This window comes from Panthera onca, chromosome D1 (genome assembly GCF_046562875.1).
Source record: "Panthera onca isolate mPanOnc1 chromosome D1, mPanOnc1 haplotype 2, whole genome shotgun sequence".
Taxonomy (NCBI): domain Eukaryota; kingdom Metazoa; phylum Chordata; class Mammalia; order Carnivora; family Felidae; genus Panthera; species Panthera onca.
The window spans coordinates 98587614-98604425 of NC_138348.1; the positions used below are offsets into that span (position 1 = coordinate 98587614).

Below are 16812 nucleotides of genomic sequence, written 5' to 3' on the forward strand. Positions count from 1 at the left end.
CTGCCTTCTCTTTGTACCCCCACTCTTTAAGGGACAGTAAGGTTGGTTGTCTCCTTAATCTTCAGACACCATGATGTCTGACGTATGGGCTGACTCGGGATGAAACCCTAAGGTAATCAAATTAGCAGTGTCATCGCCCTACCTCCAAAGTCCTGCGCTGACCCAGCCCCAGCCTCTGATATCCTTCCATAGGCCTCTAGTTGCTTCGATTCCATAACCCCTCACGCTAGCTCCGGTGCTTTCTAACCTATGCATGCTGAGCCCAGAATCCCCTTCCCCCGAAGAACTAGATTCACGCGGTAGCAAGCCAGAACCTCTTCCGCTGTCCCCATGGTACAGAGCATGAGATCTGGTGTGGGTGTAACAGCCAAGACTGGTAAGGGAGGTACTTTACATAAGGGATTGGCTTGATCCTCAAGACACTGCTCAACTGAGGAAAGCACGGCATCAGGGATGCTGGAGGGGGCAGCCTCAGCCACTGCTTAGAGCACCAGCAAGGGGGCGCCTGGGTGGCTCAGTCGGTTGAGCATCTGACTTCGGCTCAGGTCATGATCTCACGGTCCGTGGGTTCGAGCCCGCGTCGGGCTCTGTGCTGACAGCTCGGAGCCTGGAGCCCGCTTCGGATTCTGTGTCTCCCTCTCGCTCTGCCCCTCCCCTGCTCATGCTCTGTCTCTCTCTGTCTCGAAAATAAATAAAAACGTTTAAAAAAAATTTTTTTTTGTTAGCTTATTTTATTGTAAGAATACACAGCATATAATACATATACAAAACATGTGTTAATCAACTTCTTACGTTATTGATGAGGCTTCTGGTTAACGGCAGGCTATCACCAGTTAAGTTTTAGGGGAGTCAAAAGTTACACATGGATTTTCACTTACGTGGGGGGAGTCGGCGCCCCCACCCCCCCGCATTGTTCAAGGATCCACTGTATTTGAACCGTATAGGGATAGTGGGGCACCACCGTGTGTTTTCAAGGTTTGGAGTCTTTAAAGTCTTCATCTGGTCATGGTTAGGAGAAAGGTCTCTAGGGACTTGCCTTTGGGGTTTGTCTTTGGCCCTGTTTTATTCAACCTTTTAATCCACCTCTTGGGGTCAGGTGTCAATCTCACAAGACAAAATTTAATAAGGACAAACAGGAGGGCCTGCTGTTAAGACCAAGGTAACAAGTGCATACCTCAGAAGTAAAGGAGCATGGTTTGGGCAGCATGAAGTATGGAAAGACAGGGGGTTCTAGAGGGCAGTGGCTTCACAATGTGTAACCACCAAAAACACAGACCCAGAGGAGGTGGGGTGGAAGGGGCCCCAAATTAAGTGACGTGAGAAGATATAGAAGAGACTGAGGGTACTTAGCCCAAAGAAGCCTCGCTTGTCTTCGACGAACTGAAGGCCTGCTGGGGTTAGTGGATTATACTTGTTTAGGGGAAGGACAGGGCGTGGGTGGCAAAATCAGTACAAGACCCTAGAGGAGTGAGCCTGGGAATGAGATGGCCTTGCTTGAGCACATTTTTCATTCACATTTCCTCTCTTCTCCACACTGCCATTTCCTCGAAGGTGCTCTCGTAGAGGCAACGTGAACATCCACACAGGCATAACCTTAAAGCCCTCATTGTTTCTTGCCTGAATTCTTCCCAGCAGCCCCCTAACTTCTCACTGTTCCAATCTGTATTCCTCATCACTGGCAGAATCACCGTCCTAAAACCTCACGTGGATCCTTTTGGGTGGCCCGGCCTTCCTTCCTGGTCTCGTCTCTCCCCGTGGCATACTGCCCTGTGCTGCAGGCCACGGAGTCCTCCTTCAGGTGTAGAGACCTGGTTTCCTCTACCTGGAACAATGTGTCTACCTCTTTGTACCTTGTAGCTCTAATCACTTCCTCGATGAAGCCTTTCCTGATCCCTCATGCACATAATGCTGTCTCCTCCTCCTCTGAGCCTCCTCAGTGAACTCTGGTAGGCTTCCAACCCTCCACTTACTTTGGTCTTGTCTCTGTACTCCAAGTCTCTTCAGGGCAGAGAGTTTCACTCACCTCTGGGTTTTACTCATCATTTACTGTATCTTTACCACCTGCCACGGCGCCCGGACTATAGAAGGAACTCGGTAAATGGCGGCTGGAATTAACGAAAAGCTTGTTCTTTCCTAAATTCTTCCTGCAACAGGCACATGCTGTTTTTGCGGTAAGAATTAAGTTCGGTCCTCTCAAAAAGGTGCAGAAATCTTCTGTGGGCAGCTTTCTGCCCACGAATACCCCTGAGAGTATTCCCTTGACCTCAAGAGTGGCAGCGACACCAAGAATGGACACAGGGTGCCGAGAGGTGGCTGGACAGGCCAAGGGAAATGGTTCTTATTTTTGGAGGGTTTCAACCTCTTTGAGAATCTAGTGAAAAACAGACCCTTTCCCCCAGGAAACTGTACATTCAGACACAATTTTCTAACCTGGTCTTTAAACCTACAGTACCTGCCATTCCCTAGGGCCTCCAAATCCACCACCCGTCCCAGCTTCCTCCTCAGCCCCACAGGTAGAGACCCTACCCCAGAGACACTGGATTCTAACCAGGACTCAGACGGGATGGCCGTGCCCAGGTGCCCTACCTTCCTGTCTCCCAGCCGATCGTGCATTCTAGAGGGAGTGTTACTACTGCCCACTCACAGCCTACACCTGAGACCTCCATGGAGACAGCAGATGCTCTGGGAAGAAATGGAGACGTTTCACCAAGGGGGGAGGGGGAGGGGAGCAAGAGTAAAGATACAAACAAAAACAAACCCCAGTCACTAAAAGGAGAACAAGCCTAATGAGTCAACTCCTCTTCTGGGCAGCTGCATCTCCTATCTGGTTGAGAGCCACCAAGCATAAGGAAGACATGAGTAAGAGCCCGTGTTTCTTTTATTACCAAAACAACCGTTACACACACACTCAGTGCCTCCAATCCCATCCCTGAGGGTAACCATGAAAGTCCTTGCGATCGCAGGAGCCCTTTAGAGGGAGATGGCTGCCTGGTTCATGCTGCCTTGGCTGGTTGTAAGGAAAAGGCCCTCGCAGGAACCAGTTATGTGTCACCCACGGACCTAAGGACGGGAATGGGTGCGAGCTGACGGGGGCTTTTACTCACTGTTTCAGAGTGACTAGGGGGTTATGGGTAAGCCTGATACCAGCCCCTCTACAAGGACACACACGACCAGCGCATCCCCCTCAAGGAACCCAAACTTCTCGGGTCCCCACAAAGCGCCGTCTGGCAGAAAAGGAAGTCCTTTGGATCCGCTGAATGACGCAAGCCAGGTCCGGAGTGCGCCACACAGCTCTTGGCACCACCCTTAAAGGCATCCGTTGGCAGGGGCTGCCCGCTAGGGGCACCGCCACCAGCCTGGCTCACACGCCAGGGTCTGGGGTAGGAACGGTCAGGCTCTGCAGCCCTCACACCATCTGGACTTGTGGCTCCTCAGCTACTCCCTGAAGCTTTTCCATGACGTTCCCTGAGGGGGGCTCGGGGGCTGGGGGGGGCTCTCCCGGGGCCTCGGACAGCACATAGTAGACAACCTCTTGCTCGCCTTGGGCGTTGGTCTGGTTCACCACATGGACGACGGGGCCGGGGGTGTCCTGAGAGGCCGAGAGGGCCGTGCCGTCACCGCTCCCACCCTCCTCTTCCTCTTCGGCCTCTTCCTGGGGTCCCGGCTCCCCTGGCACTGCTTCAAGAATGATGCCCTGCAGGCTGCTGTCACTCAGCGATGCTCCCGGCTCCAATCCGTCCTGCGGCTGCCGCAGCAGCTGCTGTGTCAGCTCCACACTCTCATAGCGAACCAGCTGCAGCCGCATGTAGCCATCTTCATGCTCCTTGTACCTGGGGAAGCGGGAGCATGGGGGGCAGCAAACATGCGCAGGGGGACGCAGAAATGTCCAGAGACCGGCAAGCTACGGGACAAACACGAGGGATGGGAGAAGCCCTGGGATGTTAAGTGATAGGAGTTGGAGACCAAGAGGGGTCTTTATTGGAATGTGCAGAAGAAATGACAAGAGGGAGGGAGCATTACTCGAAATGGAAAATTTGATGTAGAAACTTGAGGTGGAGGGAGGGAGGGAGGGAGGGGGTGCAGAGGGGGAAAAAGAAATGATCTGTGTTGGAGGGTGGGAGTGTCACAGGATTCAGGAGATGGCCTTGGGGCTACGGATGAGGGCCCTTAGGCTCCGGTTCTGGCTGTAGGGCTTTGGCACCGTGCCTTCCACTCAAAGGTAACAAAACTCATCTTTGCTCCACCACCGATTCTCGGGGTTCCCCGAACCTCAACGGAGACGGTGGACATCCAATTATCCTCAAATTCAAGGTTAACTTGTTGAAAAGGTATCGGGGGGCGGGGGGGAAGGTCTGCGAACCTACGGGGCAGGGTTCAGAGACATACCGAAAACGGGGGTGCCCTGAGGGCCACTTGAACTGGTGCTTCTCTCGAAGGTGCACGGTGAGGTTGTTGCCCCTCGTGAAGCATTTGTCACATACGTGACATTTGTATCTCGGCTCTGAGTCTCCCTGACGGGGAGGGGCGGGAGAGTGAGGCCAGCTCTGCATCCTGGGCTCCCCCACACCTGCACCTGCCCTCTCCCACCGACCGCCCAACTCACCTCATGCACTTTTCGGTAATGGGACTTGATAGAGCAGAGGGATCGCGCGCTGAAGCCGCAGCTCTCGAAGTCACACCTGTAGGCGGGCTCCTTGCTATGGGTGTCCAGGTGCTTCCGCAGGTCAATCAGATTCTTGCAGCTGCCGGGAGAGGTCAGGAGCGGTGGGAGGGCACGGGGGACCCTGGACCTCGGGTTCTCTGATTTCTGGCCCCTGGTTCCCCTTACCTGTATTCACAACAGTCACACTTAAAAGGCCGGTCCTCGCTGTGGCGAAAGCGCATGTGGTTTCGGAGGGACGATGGCAGCGGGCAGGTCATATCACACAGAGGACACTTATAGTGATTCACTGAGAGGAGCAGAGAGGAGGCTGTGATCGGGGGCCTAGCGGATACCTGGAGGGTGGGCAAGGAGGTCGGGGGCGCCGGCCGCTCACCATGGTTACGCATATGGTCCCGCAACAGCCGCTCCGTGGCAAATCTCTTGGAACAGTGAGAGCACTGGAAGCGTTGCTCTACAGTGGGGCAGGCAGAAGAGAGCCTGGGCTGCGGAGGATGGCGGAGAGGCACAGACAGGAGAGCAAGCCCGGGAGAGGAGAACCACCCAAGAAAGGGGGAGCTCAGGAACCAGGGATGGACAAAGTACCATGGAAAGAGCATGGCGCTTGCAGTCGAGAACCTGAATGAGAATCCCTGCTTGACCCCTAACTAGCTGTGCGACCTCAGGTAAGTGAGGTAACCTGGCCCTCGGTTTCTTCACCTGCAGAAAGGGGGAGGAGCAGCATACCTCATGGGGTTGCGAGGACTCACTGGGAAGAGATGAGGCACACAGTGAGCACTGAACAGTAAGAGCACCTAATGACTCTCCTGTCACACTGTGGCAGGTGACTGAGTCCTAGAGGTAGATGTAGCCAGGCTGCAGATGCCTTCGGTGGCCCCCACTCCCGGGAACATGCCCCTTACCCCCACCGCAAGGACGGCCTGCACCCGCTCCCCTTCTTCTCTGATTGCTTACGATCCAACGCGGTCTGGCGACGGATGTGATCTAAGAACTTGGTGTTGTTGGCAAACATGCCCCCGCAGGTGGGGCAGGCCACCACCTTCTCCTGGGTGTGGCTGCGGAGGTGCTCTCGAAGCTTCCGGCAGTCTTTGAAGGTGCAGGTACAGCCTGGGAAGGAAAGCCCAGTCAGGCTCAAACGCCCGGAGGCAGTTCTGACATCAAGTCTCCGGCCAGCAGCCGACCTTACCCTGGGGGACTGGTCCCATGCCCCGCCGCCGCCCCAACCCCTTGCCACCCCCAGGGATTCTTTAAGGACAAGAAGTTAAGGAGTGGCCCTACCTTTCCAGCCACACAGCACCACCTGGTTGTCTTTGCCGACCGCTTGGTATTCACAGCACAGGCTGTGTGCTTCCACGTGCCGATAGAACCACTCGGGGTTGTCGAAGGAACTCTGTGCCAGGGGCAACCTGGGGTTAGGACCGAGGGTGGCTAGAGGGACTTTTACACCGACGTGCCCAAGGGGGCTTTCTTGGCGCTCCCTCAAACTAACTCGGTGGGCCTGAGAAAGTTGGAGCATGGGGGCCACCCGGAAACGAAATGACACAGTAGCAGGAACCTGGCAGACGCAGGGCATCCCTGAGAGGGTCAAGGCATCTTGAGCTAAGATCCCCAACTTCCTCCCACCCCTACGCCCAGCACTGCCCGCTGACCTCACAGTGCTCCCACAGACACAGGAAGTGGTCAGGGATGTCAGGGATGATGTTGCGGCTCTGGAAGTCCAGGATGCAGGGGCTGAGGTCGGCCTGGCTCTGCAGAGCCTGCAGCCCCCACTGCTTCAGCTTGGTGTGGTAGCAGTGGAAGTAGACGTGGCGGATGAGGTCAGCAGAACTGTCCATAGAGCAAAAGCCACACTCCTGCCACAAGCAGGAGAATTCTTCTTCTGCAGAAAGGGGTTTAGGGGGAAAAGTCTGATACCTTCCAAAGCTCAGCTCTCCTTCTACCTGTGACACTTAGCGGCGAGCGAGCAGGCTGGACTCTGACCAGATGACCACAGTTCATTCGGCAAATACCAGCATTTAACAACTACCAATCGTGCACCAGGCACTGGGGGGGTGGGGGTGGGGGGGGGGTAGTGATGAGTAAAGAGTCCCAGTCCTTGCCCTCACGATAGCTTTCAGTCAGGGAGAGGAAACGTTAGTTAAGTAATCCCACGTATAAATCTAAAAGCGCAGCCAACTCCGAGTTCTATGAAGGGGGCAGGGGGTGCGGGTTACTGCAACGAAATTAAACAGAGCCCATCTGATGTAGGCATGGGGGACTCGGAAGTGTCCCTGCGTTGAGATCCGAAGGGCGAGCATCCGTGAGCTAGATGGAGAAGTGTGGTCGAGGCAGAGGGAAGGGTGTGCGCAAGGTCCAGAGCCACCAACTCACAGTGTGGCTGGCGTGCGCTGCCGCCTCCCGAGCTGGGACACCCCTCACTCCTTCCCGTCGGACCGCAGGTCCTTCTTTCCTCCAAATTCTGCCCGAGATCCACCCTCTCCGGGAAAGCCATCAGCTGCGGCAGTCCAATGCCTGGCTCTCATGCACCTCTCTCGAAGCACATTTTCAGTGCTTTACAGGGGCTCACTTGTTTTTAAAAGGAGCTACTCTGAAATATATAACCCCCTAATTTCCCTTTTGTGTACGTACTGTTTGACTTCGGAAACTATCACTTATGCTTCATAGTCACGAGACTTAAAACAGAATCTGAGGTTGGGGAAGGAGAGCTGCCTCTGTACTTTCTGTAGAACAGAATTTTTAAAACTGTTTTGTGACCTGTTAGTGACTGAATACATCAATTTAGGGAGGCGCATAACAATTTTTATTTTTTTAAGTAGGCTCCATGCCCAACGTGGGGCTTGAACTCACGACCCTGAGATCAAGAGTCACATGCTCTACCCACTGGGCCGGCCAGGCACTCCCCCCCATTTTTTTTTTTTTTTAATGAAAAAGAATAAGAATACTTGAGAGAACATTTAACAAAAGCAAGTATTGTTTCAAGCATTTTTTTAACTTTTTATCTGGGGTTGGGAAGTAAAACGCATGCCTATCTGGTAGTTGCAGTGGGAAAAAAAAAACAAAAATTGAGAAGCATTACCAGAGAAGCAGAAAAGCAGGTTGTCGACAGCCTGTATAATAATAATATGATCCTTTTTAAAAAAGAAAATCGTCTTTATCTAATTTATTATTGCATGCAGAGAGACGTCAAAAGGACATTCACTAAAGTAATGTCACTAATTGCCTTTTGATGGCAGGATGGAGGATTCAGATTCGTCCCACGTTTCCTTGTTGAATGAATTTTCCATGATGAGTCTACGATGCTTTTGTTTTTTAATGTGAAATTTATTGTCAGATTGGTTTCCATACAACACCCAGTGCTCCTCCCAACAGGTGCCCTCCTCAAGGCCCATCCCCCACTTTCCCCTCCCCCACACCCCCCATCAACCCTCAGTTTATTCTCAGTTTTTAAGAGTCTCTTATGGTTTGCCTCCCTCCCTAACTTTTTTTCCCCTTCCCCTCCCCCATGGTCTTCTGTTCAGTTTCTCAGGATCCACATAAGAGTGAAAACATATGGTATCTCTCTTTCTCTGTATGACTATTTCACTTAGCATCACACTCTCCAGTTCCATCCACGTTGCTACAAGGGGCCATATTTCATTCTTTCTCATTGCCAAGTAGTACTCCATTGTGTATATAAACCACAATTTCTTTATCCATTCATCACTTGATGCACATTTAGGCTCTTTCCACAATTTGGCTATTGTTGAGAGTGCTGCTGTAAACATTGGGGTACGAGTGCCCCTCTGCATCAGTACTCCTGTATCCCTTGGGTAAATTCCTAGCAGTGCTATTGCTGGGTCACAGGGTAGGTCTATTTTTAATTTTTTGAGGAACCTCCACACCGTTTTCCAGAGCGGCTGCGCCAGTTTGCGTTCCCATCTACAATGCTTTTATAAGCGAAACAAGCACAATTAGGCAAGGAAAGTCAGACGTTCCACCTTCCTTGAGCTCCTTCCCCCTCCTGTCCTGCCCCCTTACCAAGTGGGTCCTCCTCCTCCTCCTCCTCCTCCCCGGAGCCGTGCAGGTGCTGCCGGAGGTGCTGAGTGACATGCTCGCAGAACTCCTCCATGGCTGAGCACACAAAGGAGCAGGACCCCCACTCACACTGTAGCCCCAGATTCTCCTTTCGGGGAACTTTCCCAGGGGGCGGCATGGCCTTCACCCTAGAGGGGAAAGAAACCCACAGCTGCAAGGATTCCACCCAAACGCCACCAGGGGGTGAACGGCTGGGCTGACAGGCTGCCTAGAGGCGGCAGCAGGCGCCTTCTCCCGTGACCTGCGAGAAACCCTGTGCTTTTTCAATAAGGATGGAGTAGCAGTTCCTCAAACCCCTGGAAGCTGTCTGGCGTTCTTGGGAAGGGAAAAACACACTAACATTATTGAGCGTGTGCCAGGCACTGAGCTAAGAACTTTAAAGGCACATTTCTCTTGAAGCTTCAGAGCAACTGGCCAAGAAGGAATTAATTATTCCAATGGGATGCAGAACAACGCACAGGTTCAAAGAGATGGCTCTGGACAAGGAAGAGACTTCAAATCTAGACTCCTGTGTCCGCCACCTACTAGCTGTGTGACCTTGGCCAAGTAACTTAACCCTTCTGTTCCTGAACATCCTCATCTTCAAAACGGGGATAGCAAAACCTTTTGTTGTTAATTTCACACTTAACTATATATCAAGCATCATACTAAGCATATTATATTACGTCACTGAATTACCAACACCACCCTATGAGGTAAGTACTATTTTTGACTTCACTTACAAATAGGAACCTCTGGCTCAGAGAGGTTAACTGGTTTGCTCAAGGTCACACACTACTGGTGTGGTAGGGTCAGGTCAGGCTGACTCCAAAGTCCATATTCTTTCCACACAGCTTACAGATGAGCCCAGAAGCTCTTTTATTTTTCACTGCATCATGTCCTAAATCCCCACCAGACTTTCAAACTGCCATACTGTCAGCCTTTGCCTAATCTCCCAGTGGTTACTCACCACTCCCCTGACATTCTCTGAACTAAAATGTCTATTTAATCCTTGAACAGAGATTTGAACTGTGCGGGCCCATTTATATGCAGACTTTTAAAATACTTTTCAAATACATTGGAAAATTTTGGGATGTTTGCAACAATTTGAAAAACTTTGCAAATGAACTGTGTAGCCTAGAAATATTTTAAAAAATTAGGGGTGTCTGGGTGGCTCAGTCAGTGAAGGGTCTGACTTTGGCTCAGGTCATGATCTCACAGTCTGTGGGTTCGAGCCCCACGTCAGGCTCTGTGCTGACAGCTCAGAGCCTGGAGCCTGCTTCAGATTCTCTATCTCCCTCTCTCTCTGCCCCTCCCCTGCTCACACTGTCTCTTAAAAAAATAAGAAAAAGGTAGGTCACAAACACATAAAATCTATGTAGACACCAGTCTTTCATTATTTAATACCATAAAATATATACAAATCTATTAAAAAAGTTAAAATTTATCAGGGCACCAGGCTGGCTCAGTCAGTGGAGCATATAATTCTTGATCTCGGGGTCATGAGTTTGAGCCCCACACTGGGTGTAGAGATTACTTAAAAAATTTTTTTATTAAGTTAAAATTTATCAAAACTTACACACACACCTACAGACTGTCATCTTTTCATTTTTGACATCTAGTGTTAGCAATACATGTAACATCTGCAGTGTTGTTGTTTTTTTTTACATAAGACAATATTTTTTAAAGTTTATTTATTAAGAGAGAGAGAATTTATTAAGAGAGAGAATAATTTAATTATTAAGAGAGACAGGCTCCGCACTGTCAGCACAGAGCTCGATGCGGGGCTCGAACTCACGACCCGTGAGATCATGACCTGAGCCAAAACCAAGAGTCAGATGCTTAACCGACAGTAGAGCTATTAGTAGTTAAGCTTTGGGGGAGTCAAAAGTTATACATGAATTTTTGATTGCATAAGGGTTGGCACCCCAACCTCCACGTTGTTCAAGGGTCAAGTACAGATTCCATTTGAACAAAAGAGGCCTTATCTGTCTAGCTGATATCGTACCTTGGGTATTTACAGTGCTAGTCATGCTTAGGCCTATAATAAATGCCTGTTGAAGAAAGCTGAATAAGAACCTGCAGGTTCTCCACCTTTAATATGAATTCAATTGCAGGGTTCTCTAGCCACCCTGCCAGAGATTCGGATTCAGGTAGGCTGGGGTTAAGCTTAGAAATCTGCCCTTTTACCTCGGCACCCCAGTTCTGATGCAGGCAGTTCCAGAAGCACAGTTTGTGGAACAATAAAAGAATAGTTTCCCTCATTAAAAGGAAACAGAATGACAGAGGACAGCAGTGAAAGCAAAAGTCCAGGGACAAGAGAGGACACCAAGAGGCCTTGACTCTGCCTGGTGTGTCACCTCTGGGCGGATGTTAACTGATTGTCGCTGCCCTAGAAGGGAGCAAGGCACTGGTCTACCTGATAGAGCTGGGAACTCTGGGAAAGGCCTTTACTTACTACACACGGAGAAGAAAAAAAAACACAGAAAAAACAAAACACGTGAAATCCTTCATGACTACAAGTTCAAGAACCTCTTATACCTAACTGCTTATCAGAGAAACCCCTTTTTAAGCCAAGGCTTTTGCCCCTCCTCCGAGAAGCCAGTCACCTCGGACACTCTGGGATGTCCATGGGGCTGCTGGGCTGCTCGAGACTAACAGTGAACCTTATCAGGAGAAAATGTTCACTGTTTTTATAACATTGGGGTAGGAAAAGTAGGGAACACCTTCCTAAGGCAGACACAACATCCCAAACCTCCTCTAACTCTCTGCCTACGGGATTCAAGTCCACCTAGTACCGCATGCAAAGCTCTTCAACTGGCCTCAACTTACTTCTCCAGGAACTGGGTAAAGAAACGAACCCTTACTGAGGGCCTACCATGAGTCAGCCCTGTGGAAACTTCTCTTCCAAAGTTCATTTCAAAGTGAGAGCGCCCAGGCTCTAACCCAAAGATCACACCCTCCTCCTCTACACCATGCTGCTGCTCTGGCTTCCTCTCCCATTCATTCGGTCCTCTTCCTTCTCTGATTCAATGAACTTTATCTTAAACACATCACGTTCTCCTCAAGCTCTCTGCCTGAGAAACTTCTACCTACCCTTCAAGCCCAATGTCCCCTCCTGGATGAGTTCTTTCCCAATTCATCCAGGCACAGCTGGAATATCTACCTGCTGTCCCCACAGCACTGTGCACACCTTCATTATGGTGCTGCTACAGTGAAATGGAAGGTCTGTCTCCCCCAGACTAGGAGCTTCTCAGGGCAGGGACCATCACCCCTCCATTGCCTATTCCCAACATTAGCACAGAGCTCTGTACTCCCCACACACTCAATAAATGTCAGCATCTGATCACATTCCAGGAAGCTTTCCAAAACTACCCACCCCTCAGATTATGCTTGCCTCTTGGTTCTATGTCTGGCGTAGATAATGCCAGAAAATCTCGACCCTATTTGTGTGCTGCCCATGGTCACTCATGGTCATCTGATGTGTTCTATTCTCATTTGCCCAATGGGACAATCTTAGCTGCTTCTGGGCAGAAACCGCATCGCACCCATCTGAGTCCTTATACTATGTCCAGTACGGTGCTGAGCACAAATGCTCTAAACACACATCTGTTGTTGACTGGTGGGCAAGACCCAGGAGATGGGTTATCTAGATATCGAGAATGACCTGAACTTTAGGCAAAGCTCCCCGAATCCCTCTTTTTTTTTTTTTTTCAATTTATTTTTGAGAGAGAGAGCGAGTGGGAAAAGGGGCAGAGAGAGAGGGAGACACAGAATCAGAAGCAGGCTCCAGGCTCTGAGCTGTCAGCACAGAGCCCGACGTGGGGCTCAAACTCACAAACCCATGAGATCATGACCTGAGCCAAAGTCAAACACTTAACTGACTGAGCCACCGAGGCGCCCCCCTGAATTCCTCTTTTGTCGTCCCCCAGCTTCCTTTACTTTCTTTGCCTGTGTCCTACTTGTTTCTAGCCTGGGGAACAGTGGGACAGTGACAATCTGGTCACCACTCCTCTTTCTGTGAGCAAAGTGAGGCAACTTGTACACTGGCAAGGGCAATGGACAAGTTGTCAGAAAACCTGGGTTCAAGTTCCCTGTCTCAATGATTTTACTCTGCCTAGAATAACGTAACATTAAGTACCTACTGTAGGCAAAGCACTGTTCTAAGAATCTTATGTATATAAAAACTCACTAATACAACCACCCACCCATTGAGGGAAGTACCGCTATTATCCCACTTCACAAATGAGGAAATGGGCCGTGATAGGTTAAATAATTTACCCAAAGCCACAAGCTAGGAAGTGATGGAGACAGAATTCAAAGCCAGGGAATTTGGTTCCATTTTCTTTCTACATCTGGCATCTCATCACTCCTTGTCTGATTCCTTCCTCTCCACAGACCTGGTATCTGTATACACAATACCCCAAACATGTTTTATTAAGTAGCTATTTTGTCAGTTTCCTCCAATAAACTGTGAGCTCCTAGAAAGCCTGGCCTGTGCCCTGTTCAGTTCTAACTTCAGGGCCACGACATCCTAATACAAGCTCTTTTAATGTTTACGTGAATCTAGGACTTATTATTTTATTTTGGATAAATCACCTAGCTTCTCTGAACCTGTTTCTCTAAATGTAAAACAGGATACTAACATCACAGCTGATGTTAGAGTCAACAAAACTGGTTAGAAAGCTCCAACATTTACTAGCTGTGGGGCCCTAGGCAAGTTACTTAAGCCTCAGTTTCCCATATAGCAGAGGAATCATTAAACTTGTCTCACTGGATTGATTTATGGACTAAACTAGATAGTGTAGATTAAAATGCTTAGCATAACACACCCCTAGAACTCAACAAGCGTCAGCTATTTGTATCCTTGCTTCTGACGGTGAGATGATCTAAGCAGAATTCTACAAAAAGGTCAACAAAAGGACAACCCGACGGATTCCTAACACTTCTTTTCATCAGGGGTCACAGTAAGAAACAACCAGCAAATACTTGAGTATATATTTTAACGCAAGGCATCAAATTAACCCTGAACGATAGTCAAGAAAAGAAAGGACTGATGTCCTGAACCTCCTAAGGACTCACAATCTGGCCGAAGAGATGACTCTGACGTGTGAAGACAAATGCCAAAACAAAGCACCCGATGAGGGAGGTCAGGACAGAAAGAAATCCCAGTGCACAGGCGAAGCGGGGAAGACTTGTCCTGAGCGGCCGGGATCGGGCCCCTGAAACACCGGGAGAGTTCGAAGAGAAGACAGGAGACCCTCCTGGCAGCCCCGCAGGTTTCTCGTAGTGCTTCCCGCATTAAGGCATGGCGGTGACCACGTCTCAGCAGCAGCCAAGCCCCACACGAGAAAGCAGGGAGGTTCGAGTTGGGGTTAGGGACTAAGGGCCAGGGGCGCTGCAGGCGCCAGGCCGACCGGCGTGGCCGAGCTACAAGTCGAAGCCTCGCCAAGGTGACCAGGGAAGAGCCTGGCTTGAGCAGCCTACTCAGAGCGTCCCCAAAGTCGCCCAGGCAAGCCGGAAGCCAATTTACCGTCCCTCCGCTCCCGGGTCTCTCCAGCTCTTCCCACCTCCGACCATCTCCGGAAGGGCGCTTGAGCGACGGCCACCGAGAGCCAATCATCGCTCTCGGATACCTCTAGCAGCCAATGGCCGCTACGACTGACGGAACCCGTGCGCGACCAAAATACGGAAGGGGCGGGAGCAAGGAGCGGCGGGCTTCGGGGATGGTAGCTTTGCTGCAGCCGCTGCGTTCCAGGCGAGGTGCGGGCGAGGATCCCGAGGCCCCGAATTCCCCCAACTGCGCAGGCTCCGCGCTCGGCACCCACTGGGCCTGCGCGGGGCTCCAGCTGCGCCCCGAGTGGCATCTCCTTCGTCGCGTGGGTTACTGTGTTAAGCTGCCCGCGAGCACAGGGAGGGGGAGTAAGGAGGAGGCGGCGGTGGCGGCGCGTGAGGCTGGGTGCGCGCTGCTGTAAGCCCCGCCCGGCCCAAATTAGGGTCCTACCTCTATCCTTCGTTCTCTTACTCCGATTTCTTAAATATCGGCATTCCTGAGTCGTCTTCTCTCCCCCCGCCCCCCACCTCTCTTGTTCCCTGGCTCAGTAAGCAACCATGTTATCCACCCACTCCAAGTCAGAAACCCGGTCGTCATCCCTGATTCCTCTCTCGTGCATCACGTCCGACCCTCCTCCAAGTTGAATTCTACGTCCTTAAACACACGCCGGAGCTCTCGAATTCAGCCCCCTCTGCCCCTCCTCCCGGTCCTTCTCCGCTCCCTCTTTAGTCTATTAACGACGTCGAGCCCGGATGTCTACACTAACTGGTTCCATTGCGTGGACTCTTGTTTTCCTCTAAGCCATTCCCCACGGAGACCTAATCAAACCACCACCCTGCTTTAAACGCTAAAAGGCATTCTGTGGCCTCGGGGCACACACCGACCCCTCCCCCCCCCCCCCCCCCCGCCCAAACTATACTGAGGCTTTCTAGAACCTTCAGCATCTGAGTCCTGTGTACTTCGATGGTGTCTTGAGTCCTAGTCCTCTATTTCTGTTCTCCCGCCCCGAGTTACTTTCGGTTTCTCTACCACACCTAGCTGCCTTTTACTTTTTCTGCTTTGTACTTGTTTGCTCTGCCTGGTACCGTCTTTCCCTTCTCCCCAGTCTGGCATGTATTTGACTAACGCCTACTCATTCTTCTGGTCTCAGTGAATATGCTTCTTTTTCCAAGAAGTCTTCCAGTCAGGGAGGGCAGGGATTGTATGTGTTCTTCACCTTCATACTCCATCACTTAGTCTAGTGGCTGAAACATTAAGGGCTCAAGACATATTTGTTAAATAATGTACCTTAGTAAAGTTCATTGGGGTTGATATAGATTTTGTTACATTTTCCTGTATTTCCTAACCTAAAAATAAGCCTATATAATTCATATCATCAGGAAACACATTGAATGTTCAATAGCGGATACTATTAAAAATAAGCATCATAGTAAAATCTGAAATTTGTGCATGAAGTTTGTTGCTAACAACAGCGTATTATTGTCCCTATTTTAGAATAGGACTTTTAAAATACAATCCACAAGTAACAAAAATATATTTTATCAACTTCATTCCTTCAAAAGCGCATAGAGGAATACTTCACAAAATGCCAACCTTACTTTAATTCAAATTTACACCACTGAAGATGGTTCTTAGCTTTAATTTAGCAATTGCAGGAAGAAAAAGTCCATTCACAGAACTATGTAGACTCAAAACAATTTTTACAGAGCAAAAATTTCAGGATAGCTCTGGAATCCACACATATGTCTTCAAAATTTGAGACTGTGTCTTGCTGTCTAGCATAGTTTACTTCCATCTCAATCTGCTTCTCTTGAAAACAAGCTACAATTTTGGCCGGATAATTCAGACACATCCTCAGATTTGGTCTTTAAGAGCTGCCACACAAAAACTTAAAGCATAATTCATACTCCTCAAGAGCTGTGGCTCTCTTCTGAAGGTGTAAAATGAATAAAGTTATCAAGTGATGTTTTGTATTTCTTTTGTGTTCATGTAAAACCACCTGTATCTTTGAAATGTGATCAGGTTCTTTACCATAAAATAGAGGATTCCATTGAGCTCCGGGCAGCTCAACACTAGAAGCTGAGTACAAATTCCAAATTCCAGTTAGCATCCACTCAATCCGCAGGTGCGGTGGGAATCTGAACGCTTGCGCCCCCCCCCCCTCCCCCGTGACAAAAATTTCTTGTAAAAATTCGAGATCAGTGTGTCTGGCTACCTTGGCATCCTGGTAAGCAAGTCGCTCCTGTGTGGACCGCTAAGAGTTGCACTTTTTAGATCAGGCGAAATAGCTAGATAAATCTCTTTGAGTTCTCATGACCTAGAGTTGAGCGGATCACTGTATACAAATTAGCTAAATGTCCATACTCTACCACTCTTTCTAAATATCCCATATTCTGTGACTAGCATGGACAGGAACGTGGGGAATATCGCCAGTCCCGTGCTGCCTACCCAAAGGCATGTGCCCTAACCCCCCAGTGATGTAGGTCAGAATGGTGAGGCTGGAGGTGACCTGAATGGTTATCTGGGCCACTCCTCATTTTAGAGA

The 16812-nt window shown here is 49.9% G+C and overlaps 1 protein-coding gene across 7 annotated transcripts; it reads right to left on the bottom strand.

Annotated features, from left to right (window-relative positions):
* Positions 1-723: 723 nt before the first annotated feature.
* On the bottom strand, positions 724-15299 carry HINFP (histone H4 transcription factor). Of its 7 annotated transcripts, XR_013550034.2 has the most exons (12): positions 14247-14375; positions 8678-8862; positions 6310-6539; positions 5939-6050; positions 5615-5767; positions 5037-5114; positions 4829-4949; positions 4604-4742; positions 4387-4511; positions 3530-3830; positions 1971-2682; positions 724-1822 (listed from the first exon to the last, which is right to left on the bottom strand). XR_013550034.2 is itself a non-coding variant. In XM_060604983.3 (11 exons), the coding sequence occupies exons 1-11, from the start codon at positions 14291-14293 to the stop codon at positions 2641-2643; spliced, it is 1533 nt and encodes a 510-aa protein (XP_060460966.1). In that variant the 5' UTR covers positions 14294-14375; the 3' UTR covers positions 724-2640. The 7 variants fall into 7 exon arrangements, 6 of the variants coding, with proteins under 6 accessions (XP_060460966.1, XP_060460967.1, XP_078288963.1 ...); XM_060604983.3 differs by having other exon boundaries at positions 724-2682; XM_060604984.3 differs by lacking the exons at positions 724-1822; positions 1971-2682 and adding an exon at positions 2861-3060.
* Positions 15300-16812: the final 1513 nt, after the last annotated feature.